General features: G+C 41.7%; 1 protein-coding gene across 1 annotated transcript in view; it reads left to right on the forward strand.

Moving 5' to 3' along the window:
* The first annotated feature begins 9,387 nt into the window (after positions 1-9,387).
* Positions 9,388-14,022, forward strand: part of LOC110533713 (E3 ubiquitin-protein ligase Siah2) — a 42,382-nt gene continuing 37,747 nt past the window's right edge. The window contains exon 1 of the mRNA XM_021618177.2: positions 9,388-9,947. Within this exon, the coding sequence (XP_021473852.1) occupies positions 9,549-9,947 (399 nt within the window). The 5' untranslated portion in view covers positions 9,388-9,548. The remainder of the gene's footprint in view (positions 9,948-14,022) is intronic.

The following is a 14,022-nucleotide window of genomic DNA, read 5'->3' on the forward strand; positions in this document are numbered from 1 at the left end:
TCTCATGGTCTGAGAGTCCTTTAGGTGCCTTTTGGCAAACTCTAAGCGGGATGTCATGTGCCTTTTAATGAGGAGTGGCTTCAGTCTGGCCACTCTACCAACTCTGTAACTGTTTTAAAGACACCATTGACCTCATGGTGAAATCCCTGAGCGGTTTCCTTCCTCTCCGGCAACTGAGTTAGGAAGGAGGCCTGTATCTTTGTAGTGACTGGGTGTATTGATTCACCATTGAAAGTGTATTAATAACTTCCCCATGCTCAAAGGGATATTCCGTGTCTGCTTTTCTTATTTTTACAAATTTACCAATCGGTGCCCTTTTTTGCAAATCATTGGAAAACATCCCTGGTCTTTGTGGTTGAATCTGTGTTTGAAATTCACTGCATTTGAGGCTACTAAGCCCATGAAACCGGTACTCAAGATTCTTAGCAAGCTCAGACTCAGAGTCATCAGATAAGACCTTGTCTGCCTCTGATACTCTATTATAGCCAGTCCTTCGCGCAGGTATGTGTTTGTTAACTTTTTTTATCAATGTACTTCACTATATATTTGCCATTTATCAGACGCTTTTATCCAAAGCCACTTACAGTCATGCTTGCATACAGTTTACGTATGGGTGGCCCCAGGCATCGAACCCACAACCTTGGCGGTGCAAATGCAATGTTTTACCAACTGAGCCATACAGTGTCATTCAGTCTATTTTTCATCCCTTGCTTCTGCAGTGGCGTATATTCATGGCTGCCAAGGGAAGCCAGGCTTCCAACAATATTTTTTTTTAAATTCAATTTAAAATTATAATAGAATGTATCTTGCGTCTCTCTGTGTTTCATAATTTTCCTTCAATTCGCAAGAGGTCTCTCTATGTGTAGGCCATCTATCTGATGCTGTCTGGTCCAAATGAGTATGACATTGTTGCCACCCATAGCATTGAAGGCAAGGGAAGCCAGTAGGCATTTAGCCACCGTCGATAAAAAATGTATAAAAAATGTGCCAATCAACGTTGAGCTAAACTGAGCGAGCTCAATTGTGAATGGTCCTGGCGCACCAACAAAAAGTGTCAAGGCAAGCCAGCTTGGATTTGACATCACTCCTATCAAATCCCATGGAGAGCATAAGTCAGAAATTTGAATTGTTGCATCTGGTTGTGTTGTTGTCCTCCGGTGGCTAGTTAGCCAGCCCAGCTAAAATTGTCAGTTTCCTAAATTAGCCATGGATGGAGATGGGGATATGGACTTTTACTTAATTCTCCGTACTGGTCAATAATTATAACAATGATTCTGATCTAACCATTAATTCATACATTGTTGTGCCCCTGGCCTGAGAGGATGGAAGTTCAATACATAACTAGATGTATAGTTAAATAAAGGTTAAAGTAAAACATTTAAAAATAAGCCTAATGTTAACTAGCTAACGTTGCCTATGAATGGAAGATAGGCTAGCGAGCAAACATTTTAGCCAGGTAGCCTAGGACAGCAAAACAGTGTATACTGTATGACAGAGTGATAGACTGTTTCATAAACATGAAAGAGGAGGATGGTATTGACATTTCTCTACAAGTAGGGTGTGTCAACATGTGTTTCTACTTGTACGAACGCACACACGCATACAGAAATCAGAACCGTGGACAGTCACATCATATTTAGCTTATGTTGATTACAGTGGCAATTTTAGCATGTCAATCTTAGCGGGGCAAACAAACCAATTTTTTTTTTGGTGCATGCCAGCAAAGCCACAACACTAAACAATACATTAATTGCTCTATAACAGTGACAAAGGGCGCCCACAAACTGTTAGCGCCAACATAAAGCTGTCCCAACAGCATAGCTTTCTTTTCAGCACCATAGAGTGAATCCTTACCAGTGCTACACCTGGCTATCAGCGGAGCCTTGTCTGACAGGGAAAGATCATTCAGCCTCATTTACTGCCTTTAAAAAAACATAGCTGATATGGCTGACTTGCTTAAACAAATGTGGTTTCTACTGACAATTGAGATGTACAAACTATGGCATACGGGGACGACGAGCGGATAACAGGCGAACCGTAATTTAAATTAAGACATTAATGAGTGAGCTAGGAAGTTACTATAGCTATTTGTTCAGCACTTTTGAAATGTACAGCGACAGAATTCAGAACATGGGCCGTTCTTACAGTATTCTCCATGTACACCAAGTCAGAACTGTAGGATAAATAAAGGGGGAATATAAGCAGATGAAAGCTCTTACAATATTCGATGAGGACATTTCTCTAAAACAGGCTATTTAGAGAAATGATTAGGATGAGGCACATGGGCTACTAACAGCTTACTACACAACATACACTTAGTATTACCTTCTTAGCTACAGAATACATATCTCCCTGGCATATTACATCATTAATGCAGCAGCATACAATACATTTTTGGACTCACCGTTGTTGTGCTGTGCTCACTTGAACAGTAAGGTGGCGCGTCGGTCCTACATGGGCAAATTTTGTCATCAAACTTTGTGATCAAGGTCTGGCATTCTCTGGAGTTATGGTGCTGTCAAGACAACTGGGAAACTGGGAAAAAAACAAGGTCAAATCATGCCATCAGTGATGTTCAGGTTGGAGCTCTAGAAAGAGGCCCGAGTTCTCGAGTTGGAATTCCGAGTTGGATGACCGTTCAAAACATATTTTCCCAGTTGGAGCTAATTTTTTTCTGAGTTCCCAGTTGTTTTGAATTCACTGAAATCTGAGATTTCCCTGTTCCGAGTTTCCAGTTATTTTGAATGCGACAGAAGTCATGCTGGATTGACACCATGGCCAATGTTGAATGTTTATCATTTTAAGCTTGGAAAAGAGACCCTTAAAACCAGACTTGGACCACACACCCACTCCACTGAATAGCAGGTTAGTGATTGCTTTGCAGCGCTTGCAGTTAGCCTGATTCCTTCCAAACCACACATTGTTGAATTTGCATTTCCCAACTTGTTGTGTAATGTTTATGTCCAATGGCCGATGAGCACCGATACATTTTATCTATAATTTCTCATCATCATTTCTCTTCATATGACAAGGCTTGAAAAGGATTTGCCAGTAGACTGTCGACTTGATTCATGATGATGACTGCTAGCCTGCTAAGATTTTGAAAGTATGATGTTGACATGATCAGTTCAATCAAAGCTACTGTAGATATAACATAATATGACATATTTTTATCTGTGGCCAATGACCTTGAGCCTTCTTGGATGGGCACTTCTAATGTAACTCTACGGCAGCACCCAATGTGTTTGAATTGTCGCACTCTCCCTGTAGATTTTGTGTTGACGTAATGCCCCCATGAGTGACAGAACACTGAGCCAATCACGGCGCAACTAGAGAACATTACCAACCCCTACACTCCATATTTTCTGCTAGCTGCCCCACCACCACAGAAAGCACTGAGCTAGGCTAAAACACCTGTATTTTGGAGCTGCCTTAGTCAGTGATTTTACCCACACACCGCTACTGTGCTGCTGCTCAAATGGACTTCTTCTCTTCTATCACTTTCTTGCTCTCTCAGGAACCTCAAGGGGCACTAAACCCTTGCATGTTTTACATTTTCATACACAGGGCATGATGTCTGCTCTGTAACCATAAAAATGCACTTGAGTTGAATCTTGAGTTCGTATGAATCACACATTGCAAACATACTATGCATAGGTAATCAAAATGTAATCATTTGTATGGTATATGGTGGCCATTGTTACGTCCGTTGATAGAAGGAGACCAAGGTGCAGCGTGGTAGGCGTACATTTGTCTTTATTAAAAATAACACCGAAAAACAACAAAATACAATAACGAACGTAAAGCTATATTCCCACAACTGAAGGTGTGAAAAAGGGCTGCCTAAGTATGATCCCCAATGTCTATTTCTTTGTTGGTCGGGTATCCAATCAGAGGCAGCTTAGCTGTCTATCGTTGTCTCTGATTGGGAACCATACCCGGCCAACAAAGAAATAGACAAACTAGAATGCCCACCCAAATCACACCCCGACGTAACCAAAGAGAGAAATAAAGGTCAGGGCGTGACAGCCATTGGCTCAATTTACCCAATACATTCATTTGACTTTGTGAAAATCGGTTTTCTTTCACAAAGTCAAACTTGCTTACCACTTTTTCCATCACAGACGCAATGAAATGAAGACCCCTTCTTAAATATTTAGTTGTATGATTAATTTTGTGTATGGTTTCCTAGAAACAAGGGGTGGCTCAACTAACCCTTTGGTTAACTAACCCTTTGGTTCAACTTACCCCACTCTCCCCTATTGTGAATTTTTTGACTTTGGACAGGGATGGGGTTTAGGTGCTATTTTGGGTCGGTAGATGGGATGAGGGCGGTTAGTAGGGATTTATGCTATTTTATCAGTAAAGGGCTAGGTAGGAGAATATACTGCAGGATAGTAATATGAGGCTGGCCTCACTCTCCAGGGCAGTAGGTGGCGGTAGATGCATCTGAAACGTTGGTTGGGATCCGCCAAGATATATTCAAAGAAGATGACTAGCCACCGTGCTTCTACACCTGCATTGCTTGCTGTTTGGGGTTTTAGGCTGGGTTTCTGTACAGCACTTTGAGATATCAGCTGATGTACGAAGGGCTATATAAATACATTTGATTTGATTTGATTTGACTACATCAAAGATTTTACACTGAGGTAGGTTCTATCTGTGTGTACTCAATTGACATATGGAGAGTTAAAAACCCTGTAGAGAAACAATACACGTGGAATAATAGAGATCGTTCACTACAATCAAGAATTGACTTGTGGGTGATAACCTCTAGTCTTGAGCCCAACACTCTAGAGGTAAAAATACTGGTTGACTGTAAGAATGTGCAGTTATGATGATAAGAAATACTCTGGTGGTTATTGGAAATTAAATAACTCATTGCTATTGCATGATGATTTAAAAAATGTGATTAAGAATCTAATTTCTGTTCACTGAAATTTAGCTACATCTAATGCAGAATATGGGAAATATTGGGAACTGCTGACACTTTGTATCCGCTCAGCCTGTATTACTTATGGAAAACGGCTTGCTTTAAGAAGGAGATGTGAGGTAGCTGAACTCTCTAAGACAATTGCGGATATCACAGAGATTGAGCATCTTGATCTTAATGAGAAAACAACATTTAATGATTTACAGAATCAACTAGATACATTTTATGAGGAAAAGGATAGAAGAGCCTGCATAAGATCCAGCAATGACTTGAAAAATACGAAAAGAACAGTAGATACTTTTTTTCATTTGGAAAAGACTAGAGGGGAACACACTTCGGAAATGTAAGATTAATGGGGTAACCACTGTGGATAGAGAGTTGTTATCAGACTTTACCACTAAGTTTTATGAGAATCTTTACTCCTTAGATAACAATTTGAGTGTCTCTAAGGATCTCATTGATTCTATAGAGAATGTTAACTCGGTTAGGGAAGAATTCAATTGGTCTTGTTGTCAATCTCTAGGTTGTGATGGCTCAACCTCTCAATTTGACAAAACCTTCTCTGAAGAAATAACAACATTTTTACTTGAAACCTTTAAGGAGGCTTTCAAGAAGGGAGAACTACCTGCCTCTCTGAAGCAAGGGGTTATTACTCTTATACCTAAACCACACAAGGATCTCTTAAATATTGATACTTGGCATCCAATCACGCTCATAAATAACGACTATGAAATTATAGCCTCAATCCTTGCGAAAAGGTTAAAGTCTTGCTTGAATGATCTGATTGATGAATGTCAATCAGGGTTTATGAAAGGGCGCCACATATCTAATAATCTGAGGCTGGTGTTAGATTTGGTTGAGTATTGTGATCTATTGGATGACTTCCCTGTTATCTTATTTTTGGATTTTCAGAAAGCGTTTGATACCGTAAGTCACAATTTTGTCTTTGATTGTCTTAAGCATTAGAAGTTTGGTTATCGGTGGTCGACGTCACTGGTCTTCTAGCCATTGCCGATCCACCTTTAATTTTCCATTTGTTTTGTCTTGTCTTCCCACACACCTGGTTTCAATCCCATCAATTACATGTTGTGTATTTAACCCTCTGTTCCCCCCATGTCCTTGTCCGGTATTGTTTATTGTAAGTGCTTGTGCATGTTATGTCTGGTGTGCGGCGGGTTTTGTACCCATTTATTGATTGTTATGGTTTCCGGTGGGTTTTTATTATTAAACTGCGCCGTTGGAAACACAGTTTTTGCTCTCCTGCGTCTGACTTCTTTGCCGCCAGTATGCACCCCGTACAATTAAGGGATATTTTCTACAGGAAGTCTATTCCTTCTGTGATATTTTGTTGGGCTTCATCGTTTGATGTAAACTGGCGCCGTGCTTGGCTCACACCACACAAATGTCATGTATTGTCATGTTGTGTCCTGTTCCTGTTCTTTCTCTTCACTCTGTCTCCCTCTGCTGGTCGTATTAGGTTACCTTTTCTTCCCCTCTTTCCCCCAGCTGTTCCTTGTCTTCTCTAACTACCTCGTTCACCCCTTTTCCCACCTGTTCCCTTTTTCCCTCTGATTAGGTCTCTATATCTCTCTCTGTTTCTGCTTCTGTCTTTGTCGGATTCTCGTTTGTGTTACTCATGCCTGAACCAGACTATCGTCGTGTTTGCTGCAACCTTGTCCTGTCCTGTCGGAATCTGCCTGTTCATCTAACCTTGTCCTGTCCTGTCGGAATCTGCCTGTCCATCTGAGCCTACGTGTGTTTCGTCATTAAAGAAACTCTGTTTTGTTAATTCGCTTTTGGGTCCTCATTCACGCACCTGACAACAAATGTATGGTGACCAATAAAGTAAAGGAGATCTCCTTTAAGATTATCCATAGATTCTATCCGTGTAATAGCTAAATATACACCTGATGTTATCAGTGAATGCAGTTTTTGTGAACTAGAAGCTGAATCTATTGAACACTTATTCACTTATTCTGTCATTGTTTACATAGTGAAGTGTTCTGAAATCATGTAAAATTAAATCTTGGCAACAAAATGCATACAACCATTGAAATATCTAAGTTTGACATATTTTACTATACTGATTCTACAATTGAACGTGAGTATATCATAAATCTCTTTATTTTATTAGGAAAAATTTTCATACACAAATCAACGTTTATGAAGAAAAATACTATTTTCTTAATTTTATTTATCAGACTTGGAAAACTATTTATAACATAATTCAAACTTATACAAAACAAAATGTCTTCGCTCCATGTCTGTATTTGAATTGATATAATGTGGATTTGTATTTTTTTCTCTTTCTTACTTCTTTGTGGAATCCCTCTGGCTGTTCTGTTTTTTGTGTTTAGCATGTTACTGTTTAATAAAAAATAAAAATAAATGTTCTATCTGTCACTATTTAAAAAAATAAATATATATTATTTTATTACCAATGTAGAAAAGTCTGTATACATACAAAAAGTACATAAATAGACAATGATAACATATGCTAGGGGGTACAACAAATTACAGATTATACAAAGACCTTAAAAGATGCACACATTGATTGTTTTAACAGCTTTCTTTTTAGAAGAATATAGAATGGTCTTAATTGCTCAAATTCCTTATAGAAAACACAGAAGAGTGTTTTTTTATTAGTGCATTTACATTTATGAATATGAAAATTTACCATTAGCATAATTAGATTTATGAGGTAAAATTGTTTTTCTTTGTCTTTATTATAGTTAAGGAAACCGAGCAGCACATTCTCCCATAAACAAACAAAAGTCATCAAGAATATTAACAGTTATAAAACTGAATATCTTTCCATAATTGTTTTACAAGTAGACAGTGTCAAAATAAATGTGAAACTGTTTCTGGATGCTCAACACAAAAAGTACAATCAATGTTCATGTATTTTTTGAGTTTCTTCAGGTTCGCAGGGTAATACTTATGGATCATTCTGAAAGAGACCTCTTTGACCTTGTTAACAAGCAAGTATTTGTTTGGTAATAACCAGACTTTTTCCCAACAGATATTAGTGACCAATGTATTCCAGTAACTTGTGACATAAGGAATGGATACAATATCCCTTTGAAATAAAGCACGTATAGATCTGCTGTTCTGAGGTAGCAAGAAGAAACATATTTTCCCTATTGGAGAGTCCACTGGATTAAGCGAGGGTAGGTCAAGAAGGTGAGGTCTGGCTACACCTCTAAATAACATGAGAGTTCCAGATGGAATAGCATCAAAGACTATGGCGAACTCTCTAGGTGTTACAGGGATATTGTTCTGCCTGTGATTATTATTATTTGACCATGGTCATTTATGAACATTTGAACATCTTGGCCATGTTCTGTTATAATCTCCACCCGGCACAGCCAGAAGAGGACTGGCCACCCCACATAGCCTGGTTCCTCTCTAGGTTTCTTCCTAGGTTTTGGCCTTTCTAGGGAGTTTTTCCTAGCCACCGTGCTTCTACACGTGCATTGCTTGCTGTTTGGGGTTTAGGCTGGGTTTCTGTACAGCACTTTGAGATATCAGCTGATGTACGAAGGGCTATATAAATACATTTGATTTGATAATAATTGATTAACAATCCTTCTGCATTAAAAAGTTGACTCACCAGCAGATATGATTATTGAACCTATTCTTAAAAAATAAAGACTTGTTTCTATACAAAATGTCCTTATTGTTCCAAATGAAATACCTACGCGGGGAAAAATTCTGTTTATATATTAACGACCACGCTATGAATACTTGTCTATGAAAAGCATATCATTTTGCAGGAATCTTATCAATGTTATAGTTACAAAGTAACATAAAATTGAGGCCACCAAAACGGAAGAAGATATAATGGGGGATGAAATTCCAAATTGAAGTTGGATTCTTTAAAAAATGTTTAGCCCAACTTATCTTAAATGTGTTATTCAAAGTAGGAAAATATAAAAAATTGAGGCCACCATATTCATATGAGTTCATAATGACAGATTTCCTAATATAATGTGTATGATTTTTCCAGGTGAAGTTGAAAAGCACCTGGTCAACTGCTTTACCTATTTTGTTGTCAAGATAAAGGTATGCATAAGGCTGCATAAGTAAGTCTGGAGATACCTTCAGCTTTAGAAAGCAAGACTCGACCTTCCAAGGATAAATCCTTCTGCAACCAATGGTTCAACTTCTTTTAGTTTTTTTCAATAATAGGTATAACATTTAATGAGCATCTTTCCTGTTGATCCTTAGATATGGTAATCCCAATGTATGTTACTTTTTCCTTGACTGGAATATTGCATATAGAGGGTATCACATCGTCTTTATCAGCAAACAATTCTCGCTTATTACGGTTTAGGCTCTGTCTGTGACTACATGTCAACATGTCTGTTGTGTGCACAGTGCGCATTACGTAACCACCCAGGCACACTTTCTAATTGGTGCAGAAGCTGTCAGTCCAAACCATGCTCTCCAATGGGCTTTCTGCTTTCTGTCAAACTCAGACACCATGTTCTGTTCCCGGGGGCTTGGAGATTTCTTGGAGCGTAGTCTGAATGCCACTCAGAGGAGTGCGTAAACAGGAATCTGGGCTTCAGACTCCGCGCTGGGTTTATCCTAAAGAACTGAACTAATCGATATGAGCCGCCCGTCCTCTGCGGGCGGTGGGGGCGGAGGACTCGGTTCCGGGAAAGCAGGCGGAGGAAAGCACGGCGGTTCGGGGGGAGCTGCTGCCTCAGCTGCAGCGGCCGGAGTAGGAGCTGTGGCCGGGTCTGGCTCGGCTCTACCTGTCGCTGCTGTTGCCTTGCCCTCAGCATCGCTACATGGACAATCTGCTGAACTTACAGCCTTGTTCGAGTGCCCGGTTTGTTTTGACTACGTTCTGCCACCGATTCTGCAATGCCAGGCCGGACATCTTGTTTGCAACCAATGTCGTCAAAAGCTGAGTTGTTGTCCGACTTGTCGCGGCCCTCTCACCCCGAGTATCAGGAACTTGGCTATGGAAAAAGTTGCTTCTACTCTACCGTTTCCTTGTAAGGTAAATAAAGACGGACATGCGTTGAAGCCGATATATGCAGTTACATGACTAGCTAGCGTGTTGTACTTATTGCCATGTAGTAGATAGCCTAGCTACTTAGCTCGCGCACACTTTGACAAGTAGGTGTGCGAGCACCTCGTGCGCTCTCGTCCTGAGATCAAAACATGTTGCTGTTGGGATGATGATGCATGTTTGTAAATCGCTAGGCTGTCGTGTCTGTCCCATCAGATCTCTTCTGGTATATTGTACTTGTGTACTTAGCTATACATTAATCCGAAACAGACAAAGTGTACTCGAACTAAGCAGAGAAGGTTTAGGAGTTGTTGCCACACATGGGTCACTACAGGTGCATATTCTTAACTGCAACAGTGAAGCAGCTAGTTATGATCAATATTGTGTTGTTGTCATGGTTAGTCACTTGGCATGTAATTATCAGAGAAGATCAGAATTGAACCGACCACAACATTCAATAATGCCTGGCAAAGTGCAAGAAACCTTAGTTCAGACAAACGTTATGGCCAGATAAAGTATGTTGTGTTGTCATAAGGGCCAAATATGTTGTCATTGACTTTGAGTGAATCACCCACAGCGCATTCTGTAAATCAGCTTAATCATTCACACGGTCTTGTATGATCAAAATACTTTTAAAAGTTATGAAATCAAGACGTTCAATGGTGCAGATGTCATCACACTTATTGCTCAATATCCCAGGGTCCTGAGGGTCAGAGGTCACTGAGTGGAGTGATTGAGGTAAACTTATCTGTGTGAAAAACAGCAACATAAACCCATACAAACAAACACACCCTGACGATTGCACACTTTACATGGTGACGACAGCCTCACAATACACACACAGATCAGATGCCTACATACACATTGATGCACCCTTTGGATTCCCACATTCTAAACAGAGCAGGTTTCATGTGTACAATTACATTGGCTCTCACTACCCTCATTCATGCTTGCTTGAACCCATTCAGTCAAGCTCTCTTCTTTATAGTAGTGTGAAAAACACAGCAGCTCTTGTATGTCCTCTCTCTGTCAGTCAGGCAAGTAGTCGCTCCTGCTCTGTAATGGTGCTCTGATTGCATTACGGAGGCATTCAAGTTGTATCCACGCTCTGTGGTGCTACAATCTTGTCAAAGATGATCCCTGCTTCATCCTCTTTCCCTGGGAGGGCTAAAGGCTCTGTCAGAGAGAGAAGAAGAGTGAGAAGGGGGTATAAAGAGATGAAGGGCTGGGTCAGTAATGTGGTGGATGGATATACAGGCAGTTATTTGTCCTCAGGTGTTTTCGGTGGGGTGCTAAGGCTTCTGGCGCAGCACCCAGGCCTGCAGAGACTAACGTTTGAGGGCTGTGTGGATCCGTGCCTACCAGTAATCAGTGAAACAATCTTAATTTCTCAGTAGTACCAACATAGAAACTAAGGCTGTGACAGTCATGGAGTTTTGGACGACGATAATTGGAAAGCCAATACTATTCGAATAGCAAAAAAAAAATGACTGCATGTGCTACCATAGAAATGGAATGAATAAAACGAGCATCCCCATCCATGTAAATATTTGCATAATGGGTGGACTGGCGGCCATTGTGAGTGTACCCATAGGAGCAAAGCAGGAAGTAAAATATGTGCTAAAATATGTGCTGTGATTGTAATGTTAGTTTAATCAACCAAAGAATACATTCCATTGCTTGAGCCACATCAGTTAACATATTTTGAATGAACATTGTACATTACCATGGAAATTATTAAAGCAGGAAGCACCAGTGACTCGGTCTATAAAAAAGTGATCAAATGAAGCAGATGCTAAACTACAGGACTGTTTTGTAAGCACAGACTGGAAAATGTTCCGGGATTCTTCCGATGGCATTGAGGAGTACACCACCAACCAGAAACCATGGATTACAGGCAACATTCGCACTGAGCTAAAGGGTAGAGCTGCCACTTTCAAGGAGCGGGACTCCTATATAAGACATCCCGCTATGCCCTCCAACGAACCATCAAACAGGCAAAGCGGCAATACACGACTAAGATTGAATCCTACTACACCGGCTCTGACGCTTGTCGGATGTGGCAGGGCTTGCAAACTATTACAGACTACAAAGGGAAGCACAGCCGAGAGCTGACCAGTGACACAAGCCTACCAGACGAGCTAAGGACCCTGAGACAAAACACCTCCCTCTGCAACTGGATCCTGGACTTCCTGACGGTCTGCCCCCAGGTGGTAAGGGTAGGTAACACATTGGCCATGCTGATCCTCAACATGGGGGCCCCTCAGGGGTGTGTGCTCAGTCCCCTCTTGTAGTCCCTTCTCACTCAATACTGCATAGCCAGGCACGACACTCCAACATCATCAAGTTTGCCGATGACACAGCAGTGCTAGGCCTGATCACTGACAGCGATGAGACAGCCTATAGGGAGGAGGTCAGAGACCTGACCATGTGGTGCAAGGAAAACAACCTCTCCATAAACTTGATCAAGACCAAGGAGATGATTGTGTACTAAAGGAAAAGAAGGACCGAGCATGCCCCCATTCTCATCGACAGGGCTGTAGTGGAGCAGGTTGAGAGCTTCAAGTTCCTTGGCGCCCACATCACCAACGAACTAACATGGTCCAAGCACACCAAGACAGGCACAACAAACCAAATCAAATCCAATTGATTTATATAGCCCTTCGTACACCAGCTGATATCTCAAAGTTCTGTACAGAAACCCAGCCTAAAACCCCAAACAGCAAGCAATGCAGGTGTAGAAGCACGGTGGCTAGGAAAAACTCCCTAGAAAGGCCAAAACCTGGTAAGAAACCTAGAGAGGAACCAGGCTATGAGGGGTGGTCCTTTTCTGGCTGTGCCGGGTGGACATTATAACAGAACATGGCCAAGATGTTCAAATGTTCATAAATGACCAGCATGGTCAAATAATAGGTCTGGGACAGGTAGCACGTCCGGTGAACAGGTCAGGATTCTATAGCCGCAGGCAGAACAGTTGAAATTGGAGCAGCAGCATGGCCAGGTGGACTGGGGACAGCAAGGAGTCATCATGCCAGGTAGTCCTGAGGCTTGGTCCTAGGGCTCAGGTCCTCCTCCGAGAGAAAGAGAGAATTAGGGAGAGCATACTTAAATTCACACAGGACACCGGATAGGACAGGAGAAGTACTCCAGATATAACAAACTGACCCTAGCCCCCCGATACAAAAACTACTGCAGCATAAATACTGGAGGCTGAGACGGGAGGGTTCAGGAGACACTGTGGCCCCATCCGATGATACCCCCGGACAGGGCCAAACAGGAAGGATATAACCCCACCCACTTTGCCAAAGCACAGCCCGCACACCACCAGAGGGATATCTTCAACCACCGACTTACCATCCTGAGACAAGGCCGACTATAGCCCACAAAGATCTCCGCCACGGCCCAACCCAAGGGGGGGGCGCCAACCCAGACAGGAAGATCACATCAGTGACTCAACCCCCTCAAGTGACGCACCCCTCGAAGGGACAGCATGAAAGAGCACCAGTAAGCCAGTGACTCAGCCCCTGTAATAGGGTTAGAGGCAGAGAATCCCAGTGGAAAGAGGGGAACCGGACAGGCAGAGACAGCAAGGGCGGTTCGTTGCTCCAGAGCCTTTCCGTTCACCTTCACACTCCTGGGCCAGACTACACTCAATCATATAACCCACTGAAGAGATGAGTCTTCAGTAAAGATTTAAAGGTTGAGACCGAGTTTGTGTCTCTCACATGGGTAGACCATTCCATAAAAATGGAGCTCTATAGGAGAAAGCCCTGCCTCCAGCTGTTTGCTTAGAAATTCTAGGGACAATTAGGAGGCCTGCGTCTTGTGACCGTAGCGTACGTGTAGGTATGTACGGCAGGACCAACTCAGAGAGATCGGTAGGAGCAAGCCCATGTAATGCTTTGTAGGTTAGCAGTAAAACCTTGAAATCAGCCCTTGCCTTGACAGGAAGCCAGTGTAGGGAGGATAGCACTGGAGTAATATGATGAAAAAAATGTGGTTCTAGTCAGGATTCTAGCAGCTGTATTTAGCACTAACTGAAGTTCATCTAGTCCTTTATCCG

Source organism: Oncorhynchus mykiss, chromosome 10 (genome assembly GCF_013265735.2).
Source record: "Oncorhynchus mykiss isolate Arlee chromosome 10, USDA_OmykA_1.1, whole genome shotgun sequence".
Classification (NCBI taxonomy): domain Eukaryota; kingdom Metazoa; phylum Chordata; class Actinopteri; order Salmoniformes; family Salmonidae; genus Oncorhynchus; species Oncorhynchus mykiss.